The sequence below is a fragment of the Tasmannia lanceolata genome, unplaced genomic scaffold, assembly GCF_043159265.1.
Source record: "Tasmannia lanceolata isolate RefF3 unplaced genomic scaffold, GAP_Taslan_0.1 ptg000044l, whole genome shotgun sequence".
Taxonomy (NCBI): domain Eukaryota; kingdom Viridiplantae; phylum Streptophyta; class Magnoliopsida; order Canellales; family Winteraceae; genus Tasmannia; species Tasmannia lanceolata.
In genome coordinates this window covers 19,192,267-19,215,478 of record NW_027518721.1, presented here as the reverse complement: position 1 = coordinate 19,215,478, position 23,212 = coordinate 19,192,267, and the positions used below count along the sequence as shown (strand labels likewise).

At 39.7% G+C, this 23,212-nt stretch overlaps 2 protein-coding genes across 2 annotated transcripts; one reads left to right on the top strand and one right to left on the bottom strand.

Moving 5' to 3' along the window:
• Window positions 1–11,543: 11,543 nt before the first annotated feature.
• On the bottom strand, window positions 11,544–13,176 carry LOC143863940 (F-box/kelch-repeat protein At1g57790-like). The gene is made up of 2 exons (XM_077374742.1): window positions 12,649–13,176; window positions 11,544–12,532 (listed from the first exon to the last, which is right to left on the bottom strand). The coding sequence occupies exon 2, from the start codon at window positions 12,496–12,498 to the stop codon at window positions 11,584–11,586; it is 915 nt and encodes a 304-aa protein (XP_077230857.1). The 5' UTR covers window positions 12,499–12,532; window positions 12,649–13,176; the 3' UTR covers window positions 11,544–11,583.
• An 8,500-nt stretch (window positions 13,177–21,676) lies between these two features.
• On the top strand, window positions 21,677–22,606 carry LOC143863383 (F-box/kelch-repeat protein At1g57790-like). Its single transcript, XM_077374059.1, has one exon. It carries the CDS (start codon window positions 21,677–21,679, stop codon window positions 22,604–22,606), a length of 930 nt encoding a protein of 309 aa, XP_077230174.1.
• Window positions 22,607–23,212: the final 606 nt, after the last annotated feature.

Below are 23,212 nucleotides of genomic sequence, written 5' to 3'. Positions count from 1 at the left end.
TGATCCTAATCCTCTAATTTGATCTAATGGCCCTTACTTATTGCTTGTAGAGGAAGCAATAAAAATTTCCAATGATGCCCTCTTGTACATGGGAATTGACATATTTTACCCCTCCTCCGAACTTGCACTACGACACTGTCTTGGCTTGTTCGTCAGGCAAACGAGCTCGGATTTTGACGAAATTTTACAGGGAGCTTGGTGAGACCCTAACCTATTCTAGGAACAAATTTGTGATATTAAAACACTAGTTTGATAGGGTTTCTATCCTAACGACTCTATTAGGGTTCGGTCAAAATGGGGTGTCTACAATATGCCACTTACAAAAGCGATGTCTGGTATTTGGAAAAACAATGCTAATCGCATTTTGCATGGCCACATCCATATCAGGTATGATACAACCAGGAGCCATGTCAAACATTCATTTTAACCACTCCCTAAACAACCAAATGAATGTCTCTTCCCTCTCATCTGCTAGTAGGGCACACCCAAATAGTGCAGACTGTCTGTGGTGGTTGACTCCGGTAAATGGTGCAAATGGCATCCTGTACCTGTTTGTTTTGTACGTGACGTCAAATACAATTACATCACTGAAGGTTAGGTATGCCTCTCTCGCTCTCAAATCCGCCCAAAAACATCGATCTCAAGTTGCCCTCAACATCTACCTCCACTGCAAATTGAAAATTCGGATCTTCTGCTCGTTTTTGTTAGAACCAATTTACTACTCTGACAGCTTCTTTCCCCATATTGTTAGTCCTTTGTTTTCTCAAATGAGACGATACCTGATTTGTTGTGATATCAAAACATGAACCGCCGGAAGCAATATTAATTGCCCTTACAATAGTAATAGGCCCAAACCCTTCACTATGCATTTTGTCCATCAAATTCTTACGTGATGATTTCTTATGGAATGTAGTATGAGAATGACGCAAACGTGCTTTGTTAGGAGAAGTAAGATCATGACAATGATCCTCTACAAAACATCTCACTTCTCATTTCCCATCTTTTGTCAACTTGATGTCCATCTTTGCCTCACACCCCTCTCTTACAATTCGACGCCGCTTCACTTCCCTATCAATATCTCTCTTGTCATTCTCATTTTCCCTCCCCTCTTTATCACAAACATAACTCTTCCGTATAGGTTTCCCTGTCTTCATTGAAACTAGTATGCTATCCAGAAAACTTTGGAATATACCAGAAAGTTACAGACTTACAGCCTGCAACTGAGGAAAGCCTAAGGAAATCCCAGCATGCTCTGAAGGAAAGAGATTTTATTATATCTAAACAGAGAAAAGCAGGTTTGTAGAAATTTATACTTGCTGGGAGTTTTGAAAGTATGTTATTCTAATCTTTTAAATGAGAAAAGTGTTTCAACATGATCGTGTAGATAAGTTATCTACTCCGTCGGCTTAAAACACAGTGGGCCCACATTGTTTGGGTGATCCAAACCATTCATTTGATAAGTCCTCACATAGATAGGGTGTGCCCAAAAAATCAGCTCCATAGGATCATCCTAACCCTTCGAACTGTGGAGGTAAAAAATGGAACGATTTGTGAAGGTTTATACCCGTCCATTTTAACCTCCAAAAATCGAAATCGAAAGGTTGGGAAGATCCTATGGGCTGATTTTTTTGTCACACCCTATCTATGTGAAGACCCATCAAATGAATGGTCCGCATCACCCAAACAATGTGGGCCCCCACTGTATTTTAAGCCGACGGAGTAGATAGCTTGTGAACGTGTAGGAACACTATTCTCCTTATAAATTTGTCAAACAGAAAATGCTTTGGCTCACCATGCGTGTGTTTTGCGATCTGACTTGGAGAAGTCTATTAAGGACAATGCTTCATTATTTCTTAAAATTGGTACCCTACTATTTTGTTACCCTGTAGACTGAATCCACTGTTCCTGCAGTTGTGTTTGCTAAATTTTGTGGTGGTACACTGCAGGGAGAGAAGATAAGTTGAATGCTACAAACACGTCGGTGGTGGACAATTTCCAGACACAGCTTGGACAGCATATTGGTATTCTTTGCAGAGCTGTTTCTACATCAACGACTCGACAAAATGAGCACCTTCAGTGTGTTGAGAAACTCTGCCAGATTTCCATGATAACGTATTGGAGTACTTGTTCCTGTCTAGAAGATCTGCCACCTATTCTTTTCTAGTATTTGAATATGATCCCTTATCCAATATTGTTTGTGAGTTATATTTTAGTATTTACACAACTTTAAAAATAGTGATTTGGGTGCGTATTGGCTGGATACCAACTATATGTAGGGGTGGCAATCCAACCGAAACCGAACCGAAAATTCTGTTTCGATTTGGTAAAACCAAACCGATTCAAAATTCAAACCGAACCGTTGCCCCCGATTTCCAATGATTATGAGTAAGGGGTGGCGAAATTGGCCGACCCGAGCAGAAACCGAACCGAAAATTCAAATTTCGGTTTGGTTCGGTTTGGGGTCAAGCCGAACCGTTGCCACCCCTAACTATATGTATCCAATATTCAAATGTATTGATCTTTATTGTTGCCAACGCATATTCTTTTCTACATATTCCTTTCTATTTTATTTTATTTTATTTGTTAACAAGCATCCATGTTTGAGCATTTTATTGTAAATTACAATGTTTCTTCTATCCTAAACTAATAATGCATTGATTTTATAACCCTCAGACCTTTATGATCGTGTATTATTGAAACACCGACAACAATGTAAGATTTGATCATCTTGGCCTTTTTGTTATTGACATTCCTCCGCATTTTGAATGTTTGCCTGCACTCAGGGCTGGAAGTGAAGAATAAAGTGTCAGCTTCAAGGGATTTGTGCTCATAACACTAATGCCAGCTTAGAGGAGAAGTCATCGCTGGCTTCTTCTAGTTCTTGTTCGCTTGAGCAAGTAAGTATCCATGTTAGGCTGGAATTGATTGAAGGATTTTCAGTTCAGGCTTTCAGTTCTCTTTTATGTATCCGATTGCTACAAATCTGCAGTGCATGTGCATCAGTTACCATTGGCTGAAGCTGAAGAAGCAAATTCTAACTTTGATGATCTTCACGGCACATTATGGAGTTGCCAAGGAGAGATTGCACTCTTTTCTCAGGAATTGCATGAGGTTTGTTCCTTTGCTTCCATTAGTTCTGGTCATGGCATTATTCACGTATTTCAAGTGTTTATCGTTTCTGAATTTGATTTCTTTAGAGATTCTATGTGGTTCATCTCCGAGTTCATTGTTAGACTTCTCGATACACTTGGGGGATAATCACGGAAGCTTGAATGCGATGGTAGTAGGGTGCATGAAGTTCAGACAAAAAGCAATGATGATTTTCAGAAGGCATATGAGGTATCATTTCAGAACTCTGCACTCTTGAAAATGAATCTTATTCATATTTATCTTATTTTGATCATATTAAGCAGGAGCAGTCAAGTTTTGAAACTGAGAAGCTTTTAGCTGATATGAGTTTAGTTTCCAATCACATGCTTCAACAAAAAGAACTGGTCTGTATGAGTTTATTACTATTGAATTGTTCTTTTGGTTTCTGGGAAGATGGGTTCACGGTTCCCTCTGCAGGTGGATCGGAGGCTTGTTGGTTTGAGAGATGCTGTTGTTGAGAACAAAGCATTTCTGGATAAGCATGCATCAACAATGGAGGGTTCTCATTTCAAAAAATGAAAATAAAAATGGAGGATTATACACGTAATGCTAAAAGAAAGTGGCATACATAATCCATGGAACGAGGAGAAAATAATGCAAATGAGGGTGCTGATTTGTCTGCAACCAAACATTGTCGCATGGAACAACTCCAACAACAATGGTTAGTTTTCACCAGCAGATGATTTTAAAGAAATAATGATGCATCCGCTCGGTAAGGGCTCGGCTCGGCCAGGCTCGCGAGCAGCTCACAAGCCTTACCGAGCCCGGGTTATATAAAGGGCAATGATATATTCACATCCCCTCATCTTCCCTGGACAGCCCTATCTAGTGTAATTTGACTACTGTTTTCCCACCACAGGGGGTGGTCCAAGCAACAAATGGGGTTCCAAAAAGGAAGTGACATATCTTGCCTCCCCTTTCACTCCCTGGACAATCCTTTTAGTGTGTGTGTGTGTGTATATATATAGAGAATAGGGTTCCTGCGCTTAACCTCAGAAAGGGTTCCTGCGGTGGCATGTTATATGCAGATTATAACCATTCTCATTGGCTGAAAGATGGGGACCCACGTGAAAATAAAAATCCCAAAACGAAAATAAAGAAAAGACCGTCGAACCCTTCTCCTTCTCTTCTCTGCTTCTCTCTGTCTGCCAAAACGAGGTTCTCTTCTCCACAGGGCGGAAACCCAACGACGTATCTGCCACTTCTTCAACCCAAAAAGGTCGGTCCCCTCTTTCTTTACTCCTTTTTTTTTTTTCCTCTTGGGTTGGGATTTTTTCCTTTTCCTCCTCTACGGTTGGGTTTTTTTCATTTTTTTCCCTGGTTTGTTTTGATTTGTTTTCCTTTTCCTCCTCTACGGTTTGTTTTGATTTGGTTGGGTTTTGGTAAATTCGAAATTGGCATTTTGCCGCCGCGTGGAGTGGGAGATTGTAGAGTTCGTTGTTTCTACACAAATCTGCAAATTGTTTAAAACCCAAATAGAACCCTAATCAAATCATCTTCTTTGATTTTTCTTTTTTTGGGTTGTCAAAACCATATGGTTTAGATTATTAGGGTTCCATATGGTTTTTTTTCTTTTTTTTCTTTTTTGGGTTGTGAAAACCATATGGTTCGAACCCTAATAATCTGGACGAAAACCAGATTTTTTTTCTTCCATGTTTTCCTTCATTAGGGTTCGAACAACATTGTTCCCATTTCATTTGATTATTTGGGTTGTGAAAACCAAATTGTTACTCTTAGGGTTTTTTTGTTTTTTCCCCCTCTAGGTTTTTTTTGATTTGGTTTGCTTTTGGTAAATTGTTGATTGGCATTATTTGCTGAATTTTTCATGTGTTTGCTAAAACCACAGTTTTAATTGTCAAGAATTAGTACTAGAAAATCAGCAAGAACTCAACCGCTTCATCTTCAAATTCCAAGAGGCAGCCGAGCTTGATAAGCTCAGTCTTTGAAAACATGACTATGCTTTGGGAAGCAATACAGTGATGAAAATGGCCAAACCCCCCATCCGATGGAAACAACAAAAGAAGCCCTATTTCAAGGTATTCCCCCTTCATTGATACAATTGGGTTCAAAGTACTTAAGATGTTGGCAAAAAGTGGATCTTTAGCTCAAATGGTAGAGCACTTGGGAGAGAGGGCATGACCCCAATTTTTCTCAAGAGGATGGTGGTTCGAATCCACCAAGATCCTTAACTTTGTCTCTGCGAGTGTACTGAGAATGCAGGATTTGCTAAGAATCTGGTTTTATATTTTCATGCACTATGTCGAACTTCCATAATTTTTGAAGTTGAATTTTTGTGGCAGCTATTTGCAAAATAATCAGTTAACCGGTGAAGTTAGTGTTCTTGGGGGTTTGCCTATAAATACTCTGTAAGGCGAAATGAGAAAAAGCTGGAAAGGCTCTTTGGGATCTCTTTCAGTTAGTACAGATAAAGGTAGTTATTGCTTAGTTAACTTCTTGTTTTCCTCTTCCTTCAAGATGAAGTCCCTTGATTTTCTGAGGTGGCAAGCTTTAATTTTGCCTGAGATGGAGATTTCTGTTCTCTAAAATATTGAATTGTGATGTGCATCATACACAATTGAGAAAGATTTTTGAGGCACGATATATCCAACAAATAAATGTTTTAGATCATCCAAATAGGTGGCCCCAATATACTTTTTTCTTCAAAGTGGAATCCTGCCAGTACAGAAGCATATATTAAGTGCTCTAATCTTTCTATATACTACAAATTTTGTATACACTAAACATAACCAGAGGTGTGGCAGCTAGTTCAAGAAACATGGCTCAATTCCTTTGTTCCTGAGGAACGACAGTACATTGCATTGAGTCCCATTCAAACTCTCCTTCAAAGTACACAAATGTAGTATCCACATCTTCTGTAAGAAAAGCATGGTATTTCCACTGAATGACAATAATGAAACTATGATACATCAACAGCTCTTTTTGAGACAATTTCAGCTCCACCTGAATCCAACTTGGGGCAGCATAAATTTAAAAAAATCTATTACACTTGAAGTGGCTGACTTTAAGGCCTTAAATGGTTGGAATGCCCTACAACAGATGTCGGATTTTTCTTTGACAACGGAGGTTGGCCTTTTCTCGTGCGTAAAGCAGAGAATAGCGGTGGGGCCAAACAAGCACCCTCCACTTGCATCTTCTCTCGATATAGCAGCAGAAGGTGGAATGAAGACGGTTTCCAGTTTTATTGAAGCTTAAGATGCGCAGGTAAGGCTGTCCACAACACTTCCAGAATGAAATAACAAAGAAGGCACATGTGACTTGTTGGTGTACCACAGCACATATCAGAAGAACCAATCAAATCCTTTGCCAAGACCATTGAGCAAAAGCAAGTTGGGGAAGCACAAGACAGCAGTGACTTAGTATTATGCCTACCTTTCTCTCCATCCCTGCCACCAATGACGAGAAATTAAGAAAAAATTAAATAGTGCCAGTTCCTCAACCAAGATTCAGCATTGACAGTCAAGTCATAACAATATTTTGACAGCTTACCACACCATCCTGCAAAAATCTAAGCCATAGAATTTTCAACTCCTGCTGTATGGGCAAATTTGCTTTTACACAAGATATCTTCAAAAATTAAGATACCCTCTTGAAGGGTAGTCAACTAAGCATGTACAGACAAAAACATAGGGTAGACAAATATATCTAAAATACTCTCATTGAGTTCAAACTGTATAAAATGTAAAACCTGTTGAAAGTTCAATTACAGAATGTCAAAAGATGTACAAATTGGATTCTCTCTACTCTAAATTATACAAAACAACTTGCTAATTATACAAAACAAATTGGATTTTCGAGTCATTTTCATTGAAATAGCCTTCAAGGAGCCTTCAAAACCAACCCTCAAGCAGCCTTGGAGCTTCATCACCCATTCCATGCCACTTGTAGTACCTGCATTAAGGAAAAAACAAGGAAAAAATATTATTACTCTCTAATCAACAGGTTGTACATATCAATGGTTCTCAAATTCTAAAACATATAGGGACTAAACATTTATCTAATAATGGACTCAAATTTACATTGTTCAACCTAATAATAAGTTTTGGAGTAAACAATCTGTTATTTTTTTTTGGTACACACATCGACTAAACATAAATTTGAGCATAAATCAATGGTTCTCAAAATCTAAAACAAAGTAGCAATCAGAGAAGGAAAACAAAACTCTATTTTGATTTTTTTTTAAAACAATGGCACAGAAGAGCAATATCACATAACTAGAGCAATATCACATACCTAGCTAAAGGAGCAATATTAGAATGACTGTGCAATAGATGCTAATGGATGTCATGGCACTGCAAAAGTTAAGGATCTTGGTGGATTCGAACCACCATCCTCTTGAGAAAAATTGGGGTCATGCCCTCTCTCCCAAGTGCTCTACCATTTGAGCTAAAGATCCACTTTTTGCCAACATCTTAAGTACTTTGAACCCAATTGTATCAATGAAGGGGGAATACCTTGAAATAGGGCTTCTTTTGTTGTTTCCATCGGATGGGGGGTTTGGCCATTTTCATCACTGTATTGCTTCCCAAAGCATAGTCATGTTTTCAAAGACTGAGCTTATCAAGCTCGGCTGCCTCTTGGAATTTGAAGATGAAGCGGTTGAGTTCTTGCTGATTTTCTAGTACTAATTCTTGACAATTAAAACTGTGGTTTTAGCAAACACATGAAAAATTCAGCAAATAATGCCAATCAACAATTTACCAAAAGCAAACCAAATCAAAAAAAACCTAGAGGGGGAAAAAACAAAAAAACCCTAAGAGTAACAATTTGGTTTTCACAACCCAAATAATCAAATGAAATGGGAACAATGTTGTTCGAACCCTAATGAAGGAAAACATGGAAGAAAAAAAATCTGGTTTTCGTCCAGATTATTAGGGTTCGAACCATATGGTTTTCACAACCCAAAAAAGAAAAAAAATCAAAAAAACCATATGGAACCCTAATAATCTGAACCATATGGTTTTGACAACCCAAAAAAAGAAAAATCAAAGAAGATGATTTGATTAGGGTTCTATTTGGGTTTTAAACAATTTGCAGATTTGCGTAGAAACAACGAACTCTACAATCTTCCACTCCACGCGGCGGCAAAATGCCAATTTCGAATTTACCAAAACCCAACCAAATCAAAACAAACCGTAGAGGAGGAAAAGGAAAACAAATCAAAACAAACCAGGGAAAAAAACGAAAAAAACCCAACCGTAGAGGAGGAAAAGGAAAAAATCCCAACTCAAGAGGGGGAAAAAAAAAAAAAGGAGTAAAGAAAGAGGGGACCGACCTTTTTGGGTTGAAGAAGTGGCAGATACGTCGTTGGGTTTCCGCCGTGTGGAGAAGAGAACCTCGTTTTGGCAGTCAGAGAGAAGCAGAGAAGAGCTCCAAAACCCAAACGTAGAGAAGGAGAAGGGTTCGACGGTCTTTTCTTTATTTTCGTTTTGGGATTTTTATTCTCACGTGGGTCCCCATCTTTCAGCCAATGAGAATGGTTATAATCTGCATATAACATGCCACCGCAGGAACCCTTCTGAGGTTAAGCGCAGGAACCCTATTCTCATATACATACATATGAGAGAACGGTTCCTACACATATGTGTAGATAAGTTATCTACACACAAGCTTAAAATACAGTGGGGGCCACATTATTTGGGTGATCCAAACCATTCATTTTTAAGGCCCTCACATAGATAGGGTGTCTATAAAAAAATCAGATCCATAGGATAATCCCAACCCTACGATTTGTGGAGGTAAAATGGATGTCTTTAAACCTTTACAAATTAGTCCATTTTTTGCCTCCACAGGTCGAATGGTTAGGATGATCCTATGGATCTGATTTTTTGTGGACACCCTATCTATGTGAGGGCCTTAAAAATGAATGGTTTGGATCACCCAAATAATGTGGCCCCCACTGTATTTTAAGCTTGTGTGTAGATAACTTATCTACACATATGTGTAGGAATCGTTCTCTCTCTCTCTATATATATATATATATGAGAATAGAGTTCCTAAGGTGTCACCTCATATAGCTTATATGAGGTAGCGCTTAAAAACACAAGGGGCCCACTTTGTTTGGATGATCCAAAGCATTCATTTGATAGGCGCTCACATGGATAGGGTGTGCCCAAAAAATCAACTTCATAGGATCATCCTAACCCTTCCATTTGTGGAGGTTGAAATGGATGGGTATAAACCTCCATAAATATGCCCATTTTTTACCTCCATAAATGGAAGGGTTAGGATGATCCAATGGACCTGATTTTTTGTAGGCACCATATCCATCTAAGGGCCTTTCAAATGAGTGGTTTGATAGGCCCTCACATTTTAGGAACTCTATTCTTATTCTCTCTCTCTCTCTCTCTCTCTCTCTCTCTCTCTCTCTCTCTATATATATATATATATATATATATATATATATATATATAAAACCCTTAACGAGCCGGCTTGGCTCGGCTCATTAAGGATTCGAGCCGAGCTCGAGCTGAGCCCTTACCGAGCCGAGCTCAACGAGCTTCCGAGCACGAGTCCAAATTGACAAGCTATATCCAATTAAAAAAGAAAAGACAAGCTATGTTTGTGCCATTATGGTTGTGCTGATATCATTTTCCTAATAAATATACTTTAATGTGCATTCAATCAGGCCTTAAACCAGCTAAATTTGCTATTTAAGGCAAAAACTAACAAAATTGGAGCTAAGTAAACATATTTATAGGGAAATGATTTCTGTGCTCCAGTGTTTTGATAAACATGCGCGCTCCACTTGTTTGTCGTGTAGTATTTAAAGGGATGTCAGAGGATATTACGGTTCTCAAAAAGCTCTTAAAACCCTTTAAATACTACACGACAAACAAGTGAGCGCATGTTTATCAAAACATTGGAGCGCTGAAATCATTTCCCTTCCTGTTTATATATTGATTCTTCTCATCTGCAGGCTACAGAAGAGGCCAGATATTTGTGGTTCATTGTCAATATTGGGGGATTGGAGGAAGAATTTAAAGTGTCCTTAGAAAGTGAAGAGGAATGAATAGTACGGAAAAAGTTCCAATAAAAAATTCATTTACAAAAAAAAATAAAATCAAGTAGTGTGGATGATTCAAAGTGTCATCTAGTGAGTGAAATATTGATGGAGAAGAATAGTGTTTTCTTCCCTTTTCACTGATTCTAGTTCCAAATATTTAGAGTGAGCATCATTCATCATCAGATGATGCATGCAACTATGACGAAGTGGTAAAGCTGTTGGGATCCATTACACTACCATCCTAAACCCATGAGAGAATTGAAGGATATGACTCTCCAAAGAACGAACCTGATTGTGAATGTTTTTTTTCTCTTTTACTCCACAGACCTGACAATAGGTGTGGACTTGGGGGTGACTTTGATAATTTATCCCTTGCAATAAAGCTTCCTAACGAATCTTACAGTTTATTAGTGAGCAAGATCCCAAAGCAATTGTCAAGACTAAAATAGTTGCAACTGACAATTTATGGTAAGGGAAGAAATGAAAGAAACTACAACGTCTAAGCATGGAAAGGGTTGATTAGAACTGAAGAAGAAAGGAGGTCTTGACATTGGCAACCTAAAGCTATGGAACAAAGCTTTTACAGGAAAATGGTACAGGAAAATGGCTATAAAGATTTGGCTAAGAAAAAGAAGCAACTTGAAAAAATTAGGTAGGATTGGTAGAAACGAAAGTATAGGTCTCTAGCTAATGAAGTAGTTTTGATTGCAAGGTGGTCCATAGGTGTGTCATAAAATGTTCTATTGGAGGTTCAGCTTTGGATATTGAATGATCTATTAGAGGTTTAGTCTTGCATCATCCATTCTTGTTCCTACACTCAAACTACCATCTCTATTACTAATAGTACTACCAGCACATCTCATCTTTTCAAAGAACTAAAATGAGGAATGCTAAACCACTGAATGTTTGAACCTAGTCACAGTCCCATAATACGAGTCAGAAGAGGGTATGATGATGGAGATCATTGGTCTATATTACCTAATATACAAAGATTTCAAGCTCAACACTTAACGAATAGTCATCACACATGCAAGAGTGAATAATTGCATTCAAAACTCTATCGAGGTAACCAAGTTTTGAGTAAACACAGAATTTATGCATTCTAACTTGAACATCGAGCTTTTTTGGTTTATTTTTATTTGCAATTCACCACATTAAAATAAACGAAAATCGAACTTTTAAACTTTAATATAAATTTCAAATTAAAGATCCAATGAAATTCATGAATAATAACAATCAAAATGATTGAATTACCATTCAAAATAAATAAATCAGAACAATTGAATTGGATAAAAATCTTATAAACTTTTTAAAAAAAAGAATTACAACTGAAAAGCAAAATAACTGCAATATTAAGTTACCCCTACAAGATAAATATGTTTTTTTAAATGGTTACAAGATAAATATGTTTAGACAGCCGGAATTATCAAAAAAGGTGGAGATAAAGAGCGACGTACATCTGGACAAGGCCAATCAAATAAGATACTTACATCTTCCAAGTCGAATGCATTCAAGCAACCACCATCATCTAGAAAATATATGCAATCCTTTTTGAGTCTTGTTTCGGTTGCAGAGCATGACGTACACATATCTCTACCTAGAAGAAACACACGATCACCCAAGCTTTCAACCTCCACCCAAACCATCGTAGAAAAATCCAACTTGTAAACTTCCAAAAAGTGGACTTCTCGTGTGAACCCACGATAAACCATACGGACAAGAAATAACTCAGATAAAGATTCCATCAGATAATGTTTTACTTGTCTTGCGTCTTGGGGCCATGGAGGTTCCTCTGCTTCTAAAATTCTTAATGTAGAAGGGGCAGTGGGATCAAGAATTGCCAATTTTCCGAAACAAGTCCGAGCATATAATGTTCGATTGCAACTGACAATATCGGTAATAAAGTCTTCCTCAAGTTTATACTCTTGATGGGTCCATTGCTGGTCACCAATTCGACAAAACAACACCAAATATTCATCTGGAGCAGTTAGTATAAGTACACTGTCAGGGTCAGTTGGCGGCGATGATAGAATCAATGAAGAGAAGTCATAGGATTCAAATTGAGATGGGGGAAGTTGAATTTTCTGCATCGAGATAGGATTCAGAAGAAAAAAGTCACCAGAAGTCTCATCTAATACCAATAACCAGCCATGAGAAGAGCCAAAACAACGTTTTCGATACATATCGGGTATGTTTATGACACAAGAGACACGTTCAGATAGGCTGAATAAGGATTGGTCTTCTCCATTTTCATGGAAGAAAGCAAACCAAGGTGCGGATTGAGGAGCAAGCTGGGGGGAGTGTTTCTGAGTTTGGGCCACCATCTCTCTCTAATGGAACACTGTATTGAGATAATATCTACAGAAGACAAAAAACAAGGAGAAGGAAAATGATATCAGAACGAGCAGGGAGGGCCTTGTATTCTATAACAAGAGAGCCTTGTATTCAGAGGAACGAAGCTTAGTGGATGTTACCTTCTTTTCCAATGGGGCTGGACAAAGAGAAAGTCAATTCGTGGTTGCCAAAGGACGATAGATGACCCGAGATCGCGATTGCCGAAGCGGTGGTACTCAATCTTCTAGGAAAACCTCAAAACGGAAGGGAGGGGAAGTGGCAGTGACAAGTGAAAGAAAACAATGGAGGGATCAGCAAAGATGAGATGGAGATGGGTTTTAGTGAGTTGCGAAGTGCTGGTGGTGCTCGAAAATGGTGATTTAAGCCACGGATCTGAGGGGTTTTGCCGGAGAAGGTTGGGTTGGATCTAGTTAAGGTGATGATGGTTTGAGAGTTGAAGGTTACTAGAGCTAGGATGATCGGGATCGAAGGGAAAGGGTTTAGATCTGGGTGGTCGGATTCTGTCTATCTTTCTTTCTTGATCTCTCTCTGTCAATCTCTCATTTTCTCTGTCTCTCTCAGCTCTCTTTTTCTCAGTTTCTCTCAGCTCTCACCCCTCTTCGTCTCTCTCAGCTCTCAACCCTCTTGATCTCTCTCTCAGATTAGGGTTTTTTCTAACGAAGACGACCCCCCACCAGACCCTAATTCGTTCCCTAATCTTTCAAAAGAAAAAAATCATATTTTGCCCCCCTTCACTTCTCCTAGTCAGCCCTTCAAGTGTATTTTGTGACCATTTTTGCTTCTAGGGAGGGTCCAGGTAAGAAAAGGAGCACTATTAAAAAGTGATATTTTGCCTCCGCGCTTTCACTCCCTGGACAGCCCCTTCGAGTGGTATTTCCTCGAGTGTAGTTCGGGTGTCCTTTTGTTAAAAAGGTGGTCCAGGTAACCGCAGGGGCAAATAAAAAAGCACACATACATTTTTTTTAATTCTTTTAAAGGGAAATGACATATTTGCTCTCCTTTTTCTTCTTGGACAACCCTCTTTGGTGTATTTACTACACTATAGGGCTGGTCTAGGTAAGAGAATGAGAGGTGAATATTTCTCTCTCTTCTATTTTCTCCTTAGGAAATGATATTGGCACGTACTCAGCTTGTCTTTTCTTCGATTTTGGCTCGTAGGGGCTGTAAAATACCCGAAAGACAAGAGGGTGGATGTACAAATCAACATAGAGTGTGCGGGTAAGCATCGGGCCTCGAGGACTCGCATAGAGGAGTGCCAATACCAAAACATAGGGATATTTTAGTAATTTTTTCAAATTTTGTGCAAAATTTAAGGAGAGATTGGGGCTTTCAAATAAGGGGTACAAATGAGGTCCGGGGATCATCTGGGCTCTCCGGATTTTCAAAAAAAAAAAAATAGCTTTGCAAATGGGAGAATTTTCACCTTGAATCGGTTCTTTTTGCAATTAGAGTTCGGTTTTGTTTGGAAATTCAAAGCTTGGTTTCAAACACTTCGAGGATCGATTTCGGAGACTTTATTCACTTTCGAGATTTTATTCGATTCTGGGAGTTTAGGGCCAAGTCAAAATGGGGTGTCTACACCTACTAACCAAACAGGCCCTTACTTTTGGGGGTCCTTTGTGTTGTTTGGTACAACAAACATGAAAGGCAAAGCTTTTTCCTAGAAAGATATTCCATCCTTTGGATGCATGTTATTTGGAAAAGAAATACGAGCCCATCAATTAAGCGATCAAAAACGGCCAATGGGGCCCACATGTATAGCAATGAAATAGTGATTTTAGCTCCCAATCCAATCCAATTTGCCAGGAGAATATTGAGGAGATAGAGAGTTTAAATCATCAGACTGCTAGCAATTTGGAGTGGCTGTCGTCTTTCCCCCTGTTGTTTGTGCTATTTATTCAAGGAGGGTGTTACGGTCCTAAGTGGGGCCCGCCTAGGTATGGGACTGGGTGGGACCCAGCCTGGTTTGGGACAGGTTTTAAAGGGCCTTGCCTAATGCGTTCCATCAGCTCTGGGGCTTTTGGCGTATCGGTAAGGCACCTAACATTTGGCATCAGAGCAGCCACCACATCCCATGTTCGAGTCACGGAAGGAGCAACCTGTGAAAAGGGCTACCTGGAAAAAAGGCCAGAGTGAAAGCCGTCACAGAGTGGGCCGCCGAGGAAGGAGGGTGCGGAAGCGTGGTGGTATGTTACGGTCCTAAGTGGGGCCCGCCTAGGTATGGGACTGGGTGGGACCCAGCCTGGTATGTGACAGGTTTTAAAGGGCCTTGCCTAATGCCTTGCATCAGCTCTGGAGCTTTTGGTGTATCGGTAAGGCACCTAACAAAGGGAGGGGGGAACAATGGTGGTCCCTAGGGGATCAAAACCCTAGGGCTCTGATACGGTGTTGAGGGAGGAGAAGAAGAGAAGTGAATGAGAGAAAGAGAAAGAGTACAAAGACCATAATGCCCTTTGGGAAAATGGCAAATACACACACCTTCTAACACGCATGAAAATTAATGGAACGAATTCCATTCTCTCCCAAATTGCTTTATGCAGATTTTTCATCTTATAAAAATTACTTTTTTTTTGTTTATTACAAGGATTACATCTCAAAATATATTCGATATTTTCATTTAGAGAAATAATTCTTGCAAAGGCAGAGTCCGTATCCAATAAAAGAGTCATCAGCCATAAGTAAAAAAAAAACATGGAAAAAGAAGAAAACATGGACAAAATACCTTTAGATCTGGATCACCCTCACACAATTTTCTCACGCCACAAGAGGAAAGAGACCTGAGGGAGGACAGGAAGACGGTAGAGAGCGTAGGTAGGGTTTCTAGGATTTGATGGGAGATTGGGAGAGTAGGTACCGTAGGAGTTATTGGATTTTATTGGGAGACAGAACGTGGTACGGTGGTAGCTAGGGATTCTTCTATTGTGAAACGTAAATATTATGCTAGGGATTCTTCTAGGGCTTGTGAAACGTAAATATTAAGTTATATTTGAACGTGAAAGGTGAAACGAAAGTAACGGGCACCGTATAATCTTTCGTCAGTGAAACACATGTATGTGGGTACTTGTTTTGAAAAGAGACTGGACAATAGGGGCCTACACTAGATAAAATCTAAACAAAAGCCTCCGGTTGGTTGCCAGAATGTTTTTGGTTCTTGGGATTTTTGTGGAACAAAAAACTTCTTGGGACATTGGTGGGAAAAAAAACTCCCTGGAAGTATCCCTGTAAAGTAAAAATCCATGTTTGGTTGACCGGACTATGGTGGGAAAAAAATGCTTTGTTGGTTGCTTGAGCTGCTGGGAAGAAAAAAATTCTTCTGCAAGCTTATTTTTTGTTCTTGGGATTATTTTGGTTCCTGGGAGTGTTTTTTTTTTTCCTTCCTAGGGTTTCGTGCGGGGTTATTTTGGTTCCTGGGATTATTTTGGGCCCACCAACCAAACGTGGGTTCCTGCGGAAATTCCACAAAAGTCCCAAGAACCAAAAAAATTCCAGCAACCTAGCTTTCTTGAGATTTGATATGATGTAAACCCGTATAGTCCAGCAGCTTAGATCATGGGATGATCTATACCTTTCATTTAATGGGCCATAACCTACATAGGTTGTGCCCAAAAAATCATTTTCATAGTATGATCCTAGTGCTAGGAGGAATCGCATATTACGGAAACTTCAATAGATTGGAGGGTTGGGATCATCCTATGGAAATGATTTTTGGGCTAGACCTATTTAAGTTGTAGCTCATCAAATGGACAGTTTGGATCTTCTTATGATTACTTTTTGAAAAGTACTAGACTACAGCCACTCAAAAATAACACTAATTATATTGTCTTACACCATATAAAAAGCGCAGTGATATCCTCCCCCCCCCCCCCGCCCCCCCGCCGGCGCCTTTAACAGATACCGTTAGGATACCAAATGCTTTAAAAGTTAACGATTTCTGTTTAAAAGGGAAGGGGGGGGGGGGAGATATCATTGCCCTATAAAAACTCCAGCTTCCTTTGTTGCGTGTGGTGCTCAAAGATTAGTGGAATGAGATTTCAGAAGGGAAGAGACACGCATTAGACTTGTCTAGAATTACCTCTCGAATCACAGTGGAACAGTGGTAAGCGGTGTTTGGTTGCACAACATAGACTCGGAGAGTAGTGGAAAAAGTAGGGGTGTCATTACCTCTCTACAGAGTGAAGAGGGAGAGAGGGAGAACAACTCAACTCAACAAAGCCTTTGTCCCAAACAAGTTGGGGTCGGCTAAATGAATCATTTAGAAAAATTTCATGAAGAGGAGAGGGAGAGGCAGAACAAGAGAGAAAAAACCTTTTCGAAGATTTTTCAACCAAAATTCCCTGTATTTGGTAGAATTTGGTTTGAAAGTGACAAGGAGGACACGAATGTCACATGGGCAAAAAAGTAGTAATTATGTTAGAAACATGTTGGGGAATCTTCTAGAATTTCAATACAGTATTGGCAATCAAACGAGGAATTGGCTTTACTTTTCTATCAAAATTCCAATGGGCACCAAGAGTTTGTGCAACCAAACAGGCTTCTCATTCTCTCCCAAAAAATCTGGTGGAAACAGGGTAATGAGAATCCAAGTCGCTTTGGAAAAACTCATTTTCCACACTATATAATCTTGTGTTAAACAGAGATGGGATAAATGGGCTAGATGATCTAGGGCATGTTTAACAAGGTTGTCTATTCTTGGTGGAAGAAAATGGGAACCAAGGGAGAAGCAGAATCCTCTGAAGCAACTCCAGATAGCTTTTAGAATTTGATTCTTAACAGCCACGTATTCTTGATTCTGAGAATTAGTTTTCATGGACAGGGTTTGCTAAACATGTTGCTTCTTCCCAACCTTTTCATTCTCTGCAGTATTAATCAATAGAATTCCTTTCCATGCACAGTTATGGAACTCCATCTTCTAGATTTTTTTTATTATTGCAGCGAAAAATGGTACTAGTATACAGCACGGCATAAATACCTTACATTTTAAAGTCTAGCTCTATTTTTTTCTCATATTAATTTAGCTATAAAAGCACATATTTTTTATATAAATAGTACTAGTATTAATCCAAATGCAATGCATGGGACCACAACAAAAAAGAAAAGACGGTCCCATTGTTGGTGGCAAAATCTGCGCCGCGTATTTGTGCTTCGGTAGAGGATGAATATGTGCTCATCCTGCACTCGAAGAACACACATTAAGGGACTCGGAGGGTGGACTCCGGGAGACCACTCCGATGCTAAAGTCAGAAATTGGCACACAAGCAGGAAATCCAAGCAATAGAGAAAACCTAATAGCAATGCTTCTGAGTGATTGAAGATGCGTGCCTTTGAGCGTGTGGGTCTACTTATAGGAGAGGAGTCCATGATAGTTCAGGAGACTTGCATCTACAGGAGTCTTTCCTTATAGGTCAACTTCCCATGGAATTAGTTTCCACGTTTATCTTGATTAACATCGAGTTTCCTCATGGGAATTGGTTTTTGCCTTTGCCGACCGAGCTTTTAAGAAAGTTGTCGTGTTGTTCGCCCATAGAGTACTTCCGTTTTTACACAGGGTTCCTAACTGTGGAGATGACGAACTCTTACTTGCCTTCGTTATCCAAGAGGCAAGTTCGATTTCCTAATTAGGCTATCCTCCACATGTCTCACCATTATTGGAGATGCGAATTTTACCCCCAACATATTGCCCCCAACTTCCTTGGGCCTTTTTCGGGTCGAAGAAGTAGTCTTAGGCATCAAGGGTTTATCCTCGTTAATGTGCAGAGCTATTGGCCTGGTGAAGTCATCATTTCCCTGCTTGGTCCGAGCTTAAGGAAGCTCGGAGAGGGTCTCCATGGATGGAAGCCTTCAGGGGTTTATCCTCATTTATGTGCGGAGGGTCTCCTTGGTCCGAGCTTAAAGTTCATCCTTATTTATGTCCGAGCTTACGGAGGGATCACTTTCGTTCACAACTTAACGAATTTTCAAAAGTATTTTGGCGTGAAGGCGAATCATTTTTTATCTTCTGGAGATGGAAAGTCGCGTTTTTTAGGAAAGGAAAATGATGGCGCTTGGAAAACGGAAACGGTGCTACCCTCATTAAAGGCACCCGTAACGGCGCTATAATGGGAGCGATTTTCGGGCCAAATCTTTGTTTGCCACGTGGTGGGGGTCCCATCATACGAAGCGGCGGACCGCTCCTCCATGTGGGCCATAAGTCACATATAAAAGAGGGTTTTGCCCTCATTCTTCTGCTGTTTTCACGTTTGAGAGAGGGTTTTTTAAAGATTGAGTTTTCCGGCGCCCTTCTTCCATTTCTGGTGATCTCCACTATTCTCTGGCGAGCCACCTTCTTCCCCGGCAAGCTTTTTCGTTTCCGATGAACATTAGTAGACCCAGTCCTCCTTCTATCAGTAAGCTAATCTACCTTCCATTTCTCTCTGTCTTTGTTCTTTCCTTCCTTTCTTCCTGTGTGTTGGCATTGGAGAGGGAAAGATCATGCTTTTGTGAGTGACACGTTCCCCCTATGTAGACTAAAGTTCTGATCTCCTAGGCGCGATGTTGCTGTGACGTGGACTGTGTGTATCGTTGGAGATACCGGCGTGGTAGACCACTCGTATAGGATTCTGGAGGGCGATGTGACAAGGCAAGCTGTGTGTTCCTTCTGCTGACAACAAATTGATTGGTGACAGATATAGAATCGCGTACAGTAGAGGCGAGATCTGATACTGATATTGGTGGCGGCGAGATCTAATACAGATATTGGTGGTGGCATTATGACATAACGACAAGATGCCTGAAGGCCTTCTCGAGGGGTAGTGCTAGGTGGTTTGAGGGTCCTCTAGTCGAAGCGGAAGGCTGAGCAGGGGCTTAGACGAGGATTACTCAGAGATGGAGAGTTGAGACGTCCCAGGGGTGGATTATTCATAAGGGAAGTCCAGTACTGGTATTCTGGCCAAGTGACCTCCAAGCGGTGGTGACGCCATGTGTGGGTATTGCACTATAATTCAGTTTTCACCCCAACATATATGAAGCTAAATTTGAAGTTTTTCTAGGTTTTCTAAAAACCTATGTTTATAAAGGAGAGAGAACTTGTTTCTCTTGTTGGTGGAGAGGCTCTTTGTGTGAAGGTTGCAAAAAGGAGCCCTCTCTTGTTGGTGGAGAGGCTCTTTGTGTGAGGGTTGCAAAAAGGAGCAGAGAGAGAGAGAGAGAGTTTCTTAGGTTTATCTCCTGGACTCTTCTCGGGTTTCTCTTTTGCACGGCCTTAATTGAGAGCACAAGGAAAAGGATGCAGGTTTGTGGGTTTTGGTTAACCCACTGTAATAATGCATTTAGCCCTGGGAATTTTCTTAACAGATCTGCGTTGGGACATATCCAATGAAACATATTTAGAGAGAGAAAGAGGGAATTTGTATAGGGAAATGATTTCAGCGCTCCAATGTTTCGATAAACATGTGCTCACTTGTTTGTCGTGTAGTATTAAAGGGTTTTAAGAGCTTTTTGAAAGCCGTAATATCCTCTGACATCCCTTTAAATACTACACGACAAACAAGTGGAGCGCATAAATAATTTCCCTTTGTATATTATCTCATAGAGAGATAAATAAAATAGAAGTTGAGGTTTTCCTTTGTATATTATCTCATAGAGAGATAAATAAAATAGAAGTTGAGGTTTAATTGGTGAGTTTAGAAACTCAACTGAGAGAAACGAATCATAGGAAACACTATATTTTGATTGAGATAGAGGCGTTTTAAGAAGAGAGCCACAGAAATCAAGTATTTGCAAATCAAATTTCGCTGCAACGAAGAGAGTGCTAAGAAGTTAGGAAGTTATTACTTATTAGTAATAGTAACTTAGTACAAAGGTAGAACAGAGTGGGACCCACCTTTATTGATCCTAACCGTCCATTCTGTGAGCCTTGGTTTGTGCAACTTACGCCACAAAGTATCACACCAACCATATAAAGGTTTCGAAGATGGTGAGAGAGTAGGTATTCCTTATAGGGGTGTTCATTAATCCGAAATAACCGGCCGAACCGAAGTCGGTCGGTTTATTTCGGTTCGGTTTTCAACTATATCGGTTCGGTTTCGGTTATGGTTCGACTCCAATTTCGGTTATCGGTTTCGGTTGCGGTTTTCACTGGAAAATTATTCGGTTAACCGAATAACCGAACAACCAGTTTCAGGTTAAAAAATTCGGTTTTTCAAAATCGGTTTTCGGTTAATTTGGGTTAAAAAACCGAATAATCCAAACCCTTAGATCTCACTCTCTCTCTCTCCGCGGCTCCGCCTCCGGCCACCTCTCCACTCCGGCCAGTCGGCCACCTCTCCAGCGATCAGGTATTCTCTCTCTCTTTAATCTCTGATCCTCTCCCTTCTTTTTTTTTTCTTTCTTTATATTTTTCATTTGAGATTTTGAGGGTTTTGATTTCTCTTCCCTCTTTCAGCAGATCCACGCAAAGCTTCTGATTTCTCTCCTCTGTTTCAGAAGATCCCCATCTTCAACTCCCTTCTAAAGCAAACAGAAGAGGAATTTGGGGTTTTCAAAGGTCTTTTGAAGATTCTCAAAAGAGGTGAGCATAGATTTTGTAGGTTGGAGTTGGATGAGATTTTGAAGGTTTTTATCGAAATGCGTTTGAGTTCTTGTAAGGAGGATTCGAGCCCTTGCCATGGATTCTCGCCCCTCTTGAAGAAAGCTGGGTTTGAGGGATTAGGGTTTGTTGTATTTTTTTGGGGTTTCATTTGAGCATGATCTTTAGAAGTCTTTTTCTCTTCAACTTTTTTAATCAGTGATTTTTTTCCTCGGTTCAGTTCGGTTACCATATAAATCAGTTGTGGTTTCGGTTAGCATTTTTAGATAACCGAAATATTTCGGTTCGGTTAATTTGGGTAATTTCGGTTCGGTTAAAACCGATTGAACAGCCCTGGACATTAAAACCCTTCGTCTGGTCTGACCAAGCAGCACCTAATTTAAGAGTTTCTTCCGTCCTGAAGAAAACAATTTCGGCCTCCTTCAAAACCTTGGATTTCTGACTGAGTATGTATTGCTTCTAATCTCCTTGTAGAAACCCATTGTTGCTTATCCCTACTCTCTAAATTGGTTCTATTTTACTCTTTATAAATTGCCATATTTCACTTCTTCTTAGCAATTGTTTATGTTTCTTTATTTGATCCATCAATGGTAGAAAACATCTCTTTTTATTTATCTGGTGACAAAGGAAGAACAAATATGAACGAGAACTTGTACAAAGGAGAAGAGACGCTTGTAACAAAGTTCCAAAATCTGGAGGAAAATATGGCTGAGGAAGGGGTTAAGAAGACTTCCTTGATGGATCTTCCAGTGGATCTTTTAGAGTTAATTGTGTTAAGTCTTTTTCGAGTGGATCTTCTTCGTCTTTCTCCTCTATGTAGAATATGGCGAGAGATCGCCCTTCCAATCCGTCCCATGGACAACACGCCATTGCTTATGTCCATCTGCGCTAGAAGAAAATTGTGTAGTTTCTTCGATCCTATTCGCAAGATATTTCACAATATACACGACTTCCCAAACTTAAAAGCTTCTACTGTGCATTACTCCAAAGATGGTTGGTTGCTAATGTCTCAATCCAAAAAAGAATACTCCACATACTTCTTCTTTAATCCTTTCACAAAGTCAAGAATCCAACTTCCTGATATGTTTGAAGATAAGGGCTTTCATGGCGTTGCCTTCTCATCTTCTCTCACTTCTTCAGACTGCAAAATTGTGGCTTTGGAAGGTAGTGGTTCCACCACGGTTACTATCCGAACTTGTTGTCGTGGGGATGAGAATTGGACTTCTGATACCTTAGATAGCAATCCATGGTTTGCTGCTTCGCACTGTAACCTGGTTTTTTATGACGACGTTTTCTATTGTTTAGGAATGGATGGACGGTTAGGGATTTTTGATCCTAGGAATGGTGTTTGGTCAGTACTTTCAAAGCCCACTTACGAGGAGTTTTGGGAAGAAAATGATGCCTGGGTAGATTTAATGCAAAACTCTACTGGTCAGAATTTCCTAGTAGAGTGTGACGGAAAGCTTGTGTATGTGTTTATTGGTTATCATGGAAGGTCAATTAAAATTTTTGCTTGAATCGTTCTGAGATGATATGGGAAGAAATTGACTCAGTGGGAGATCAAACGATGTTCCTTAGTCACAAATCATCTTTCTCAACAACCATTCCCGTGGAAGGAATGCAAAATAAGATTTTTTTCCCTCTATTATGTGGTGGCGAAGATTGTTCAGTATTCTACTCTTTTGAGGACCGCAGATTCTTTCCCTATAAAGATTTTTCTCAGACTAAGGGGTATCGCTTTTGCACCTAGATTCAACCCAGCTGGTCTAAACCGTCGCATGAATTGCTCCACTGGTGAATGGTTGAATTGCTCAAATGGTTTGATAAGGTATGCATACAATGAACATCTTGAATATTATTTTAATTGAACAATAATTTGTTAGAGAAAAAAAGCTTCAGTTTGATATTTAGTACCATTCATTCCTTTTCTATAATCTGCATTTGTATACAATCTTATTTTTTCTACATAGGTGGGGTTGATATTTCCACCCCTTAGTTTTAGTATCTTCCACCATCTCTCCATTGAAATTTTTTTTAGAGGCTGCTACAATCCATACGACTTGTGCCATTCATTGAATGATTTTCTAAGAAAGAGAAGGGTATGAATATCAACTCAATATATT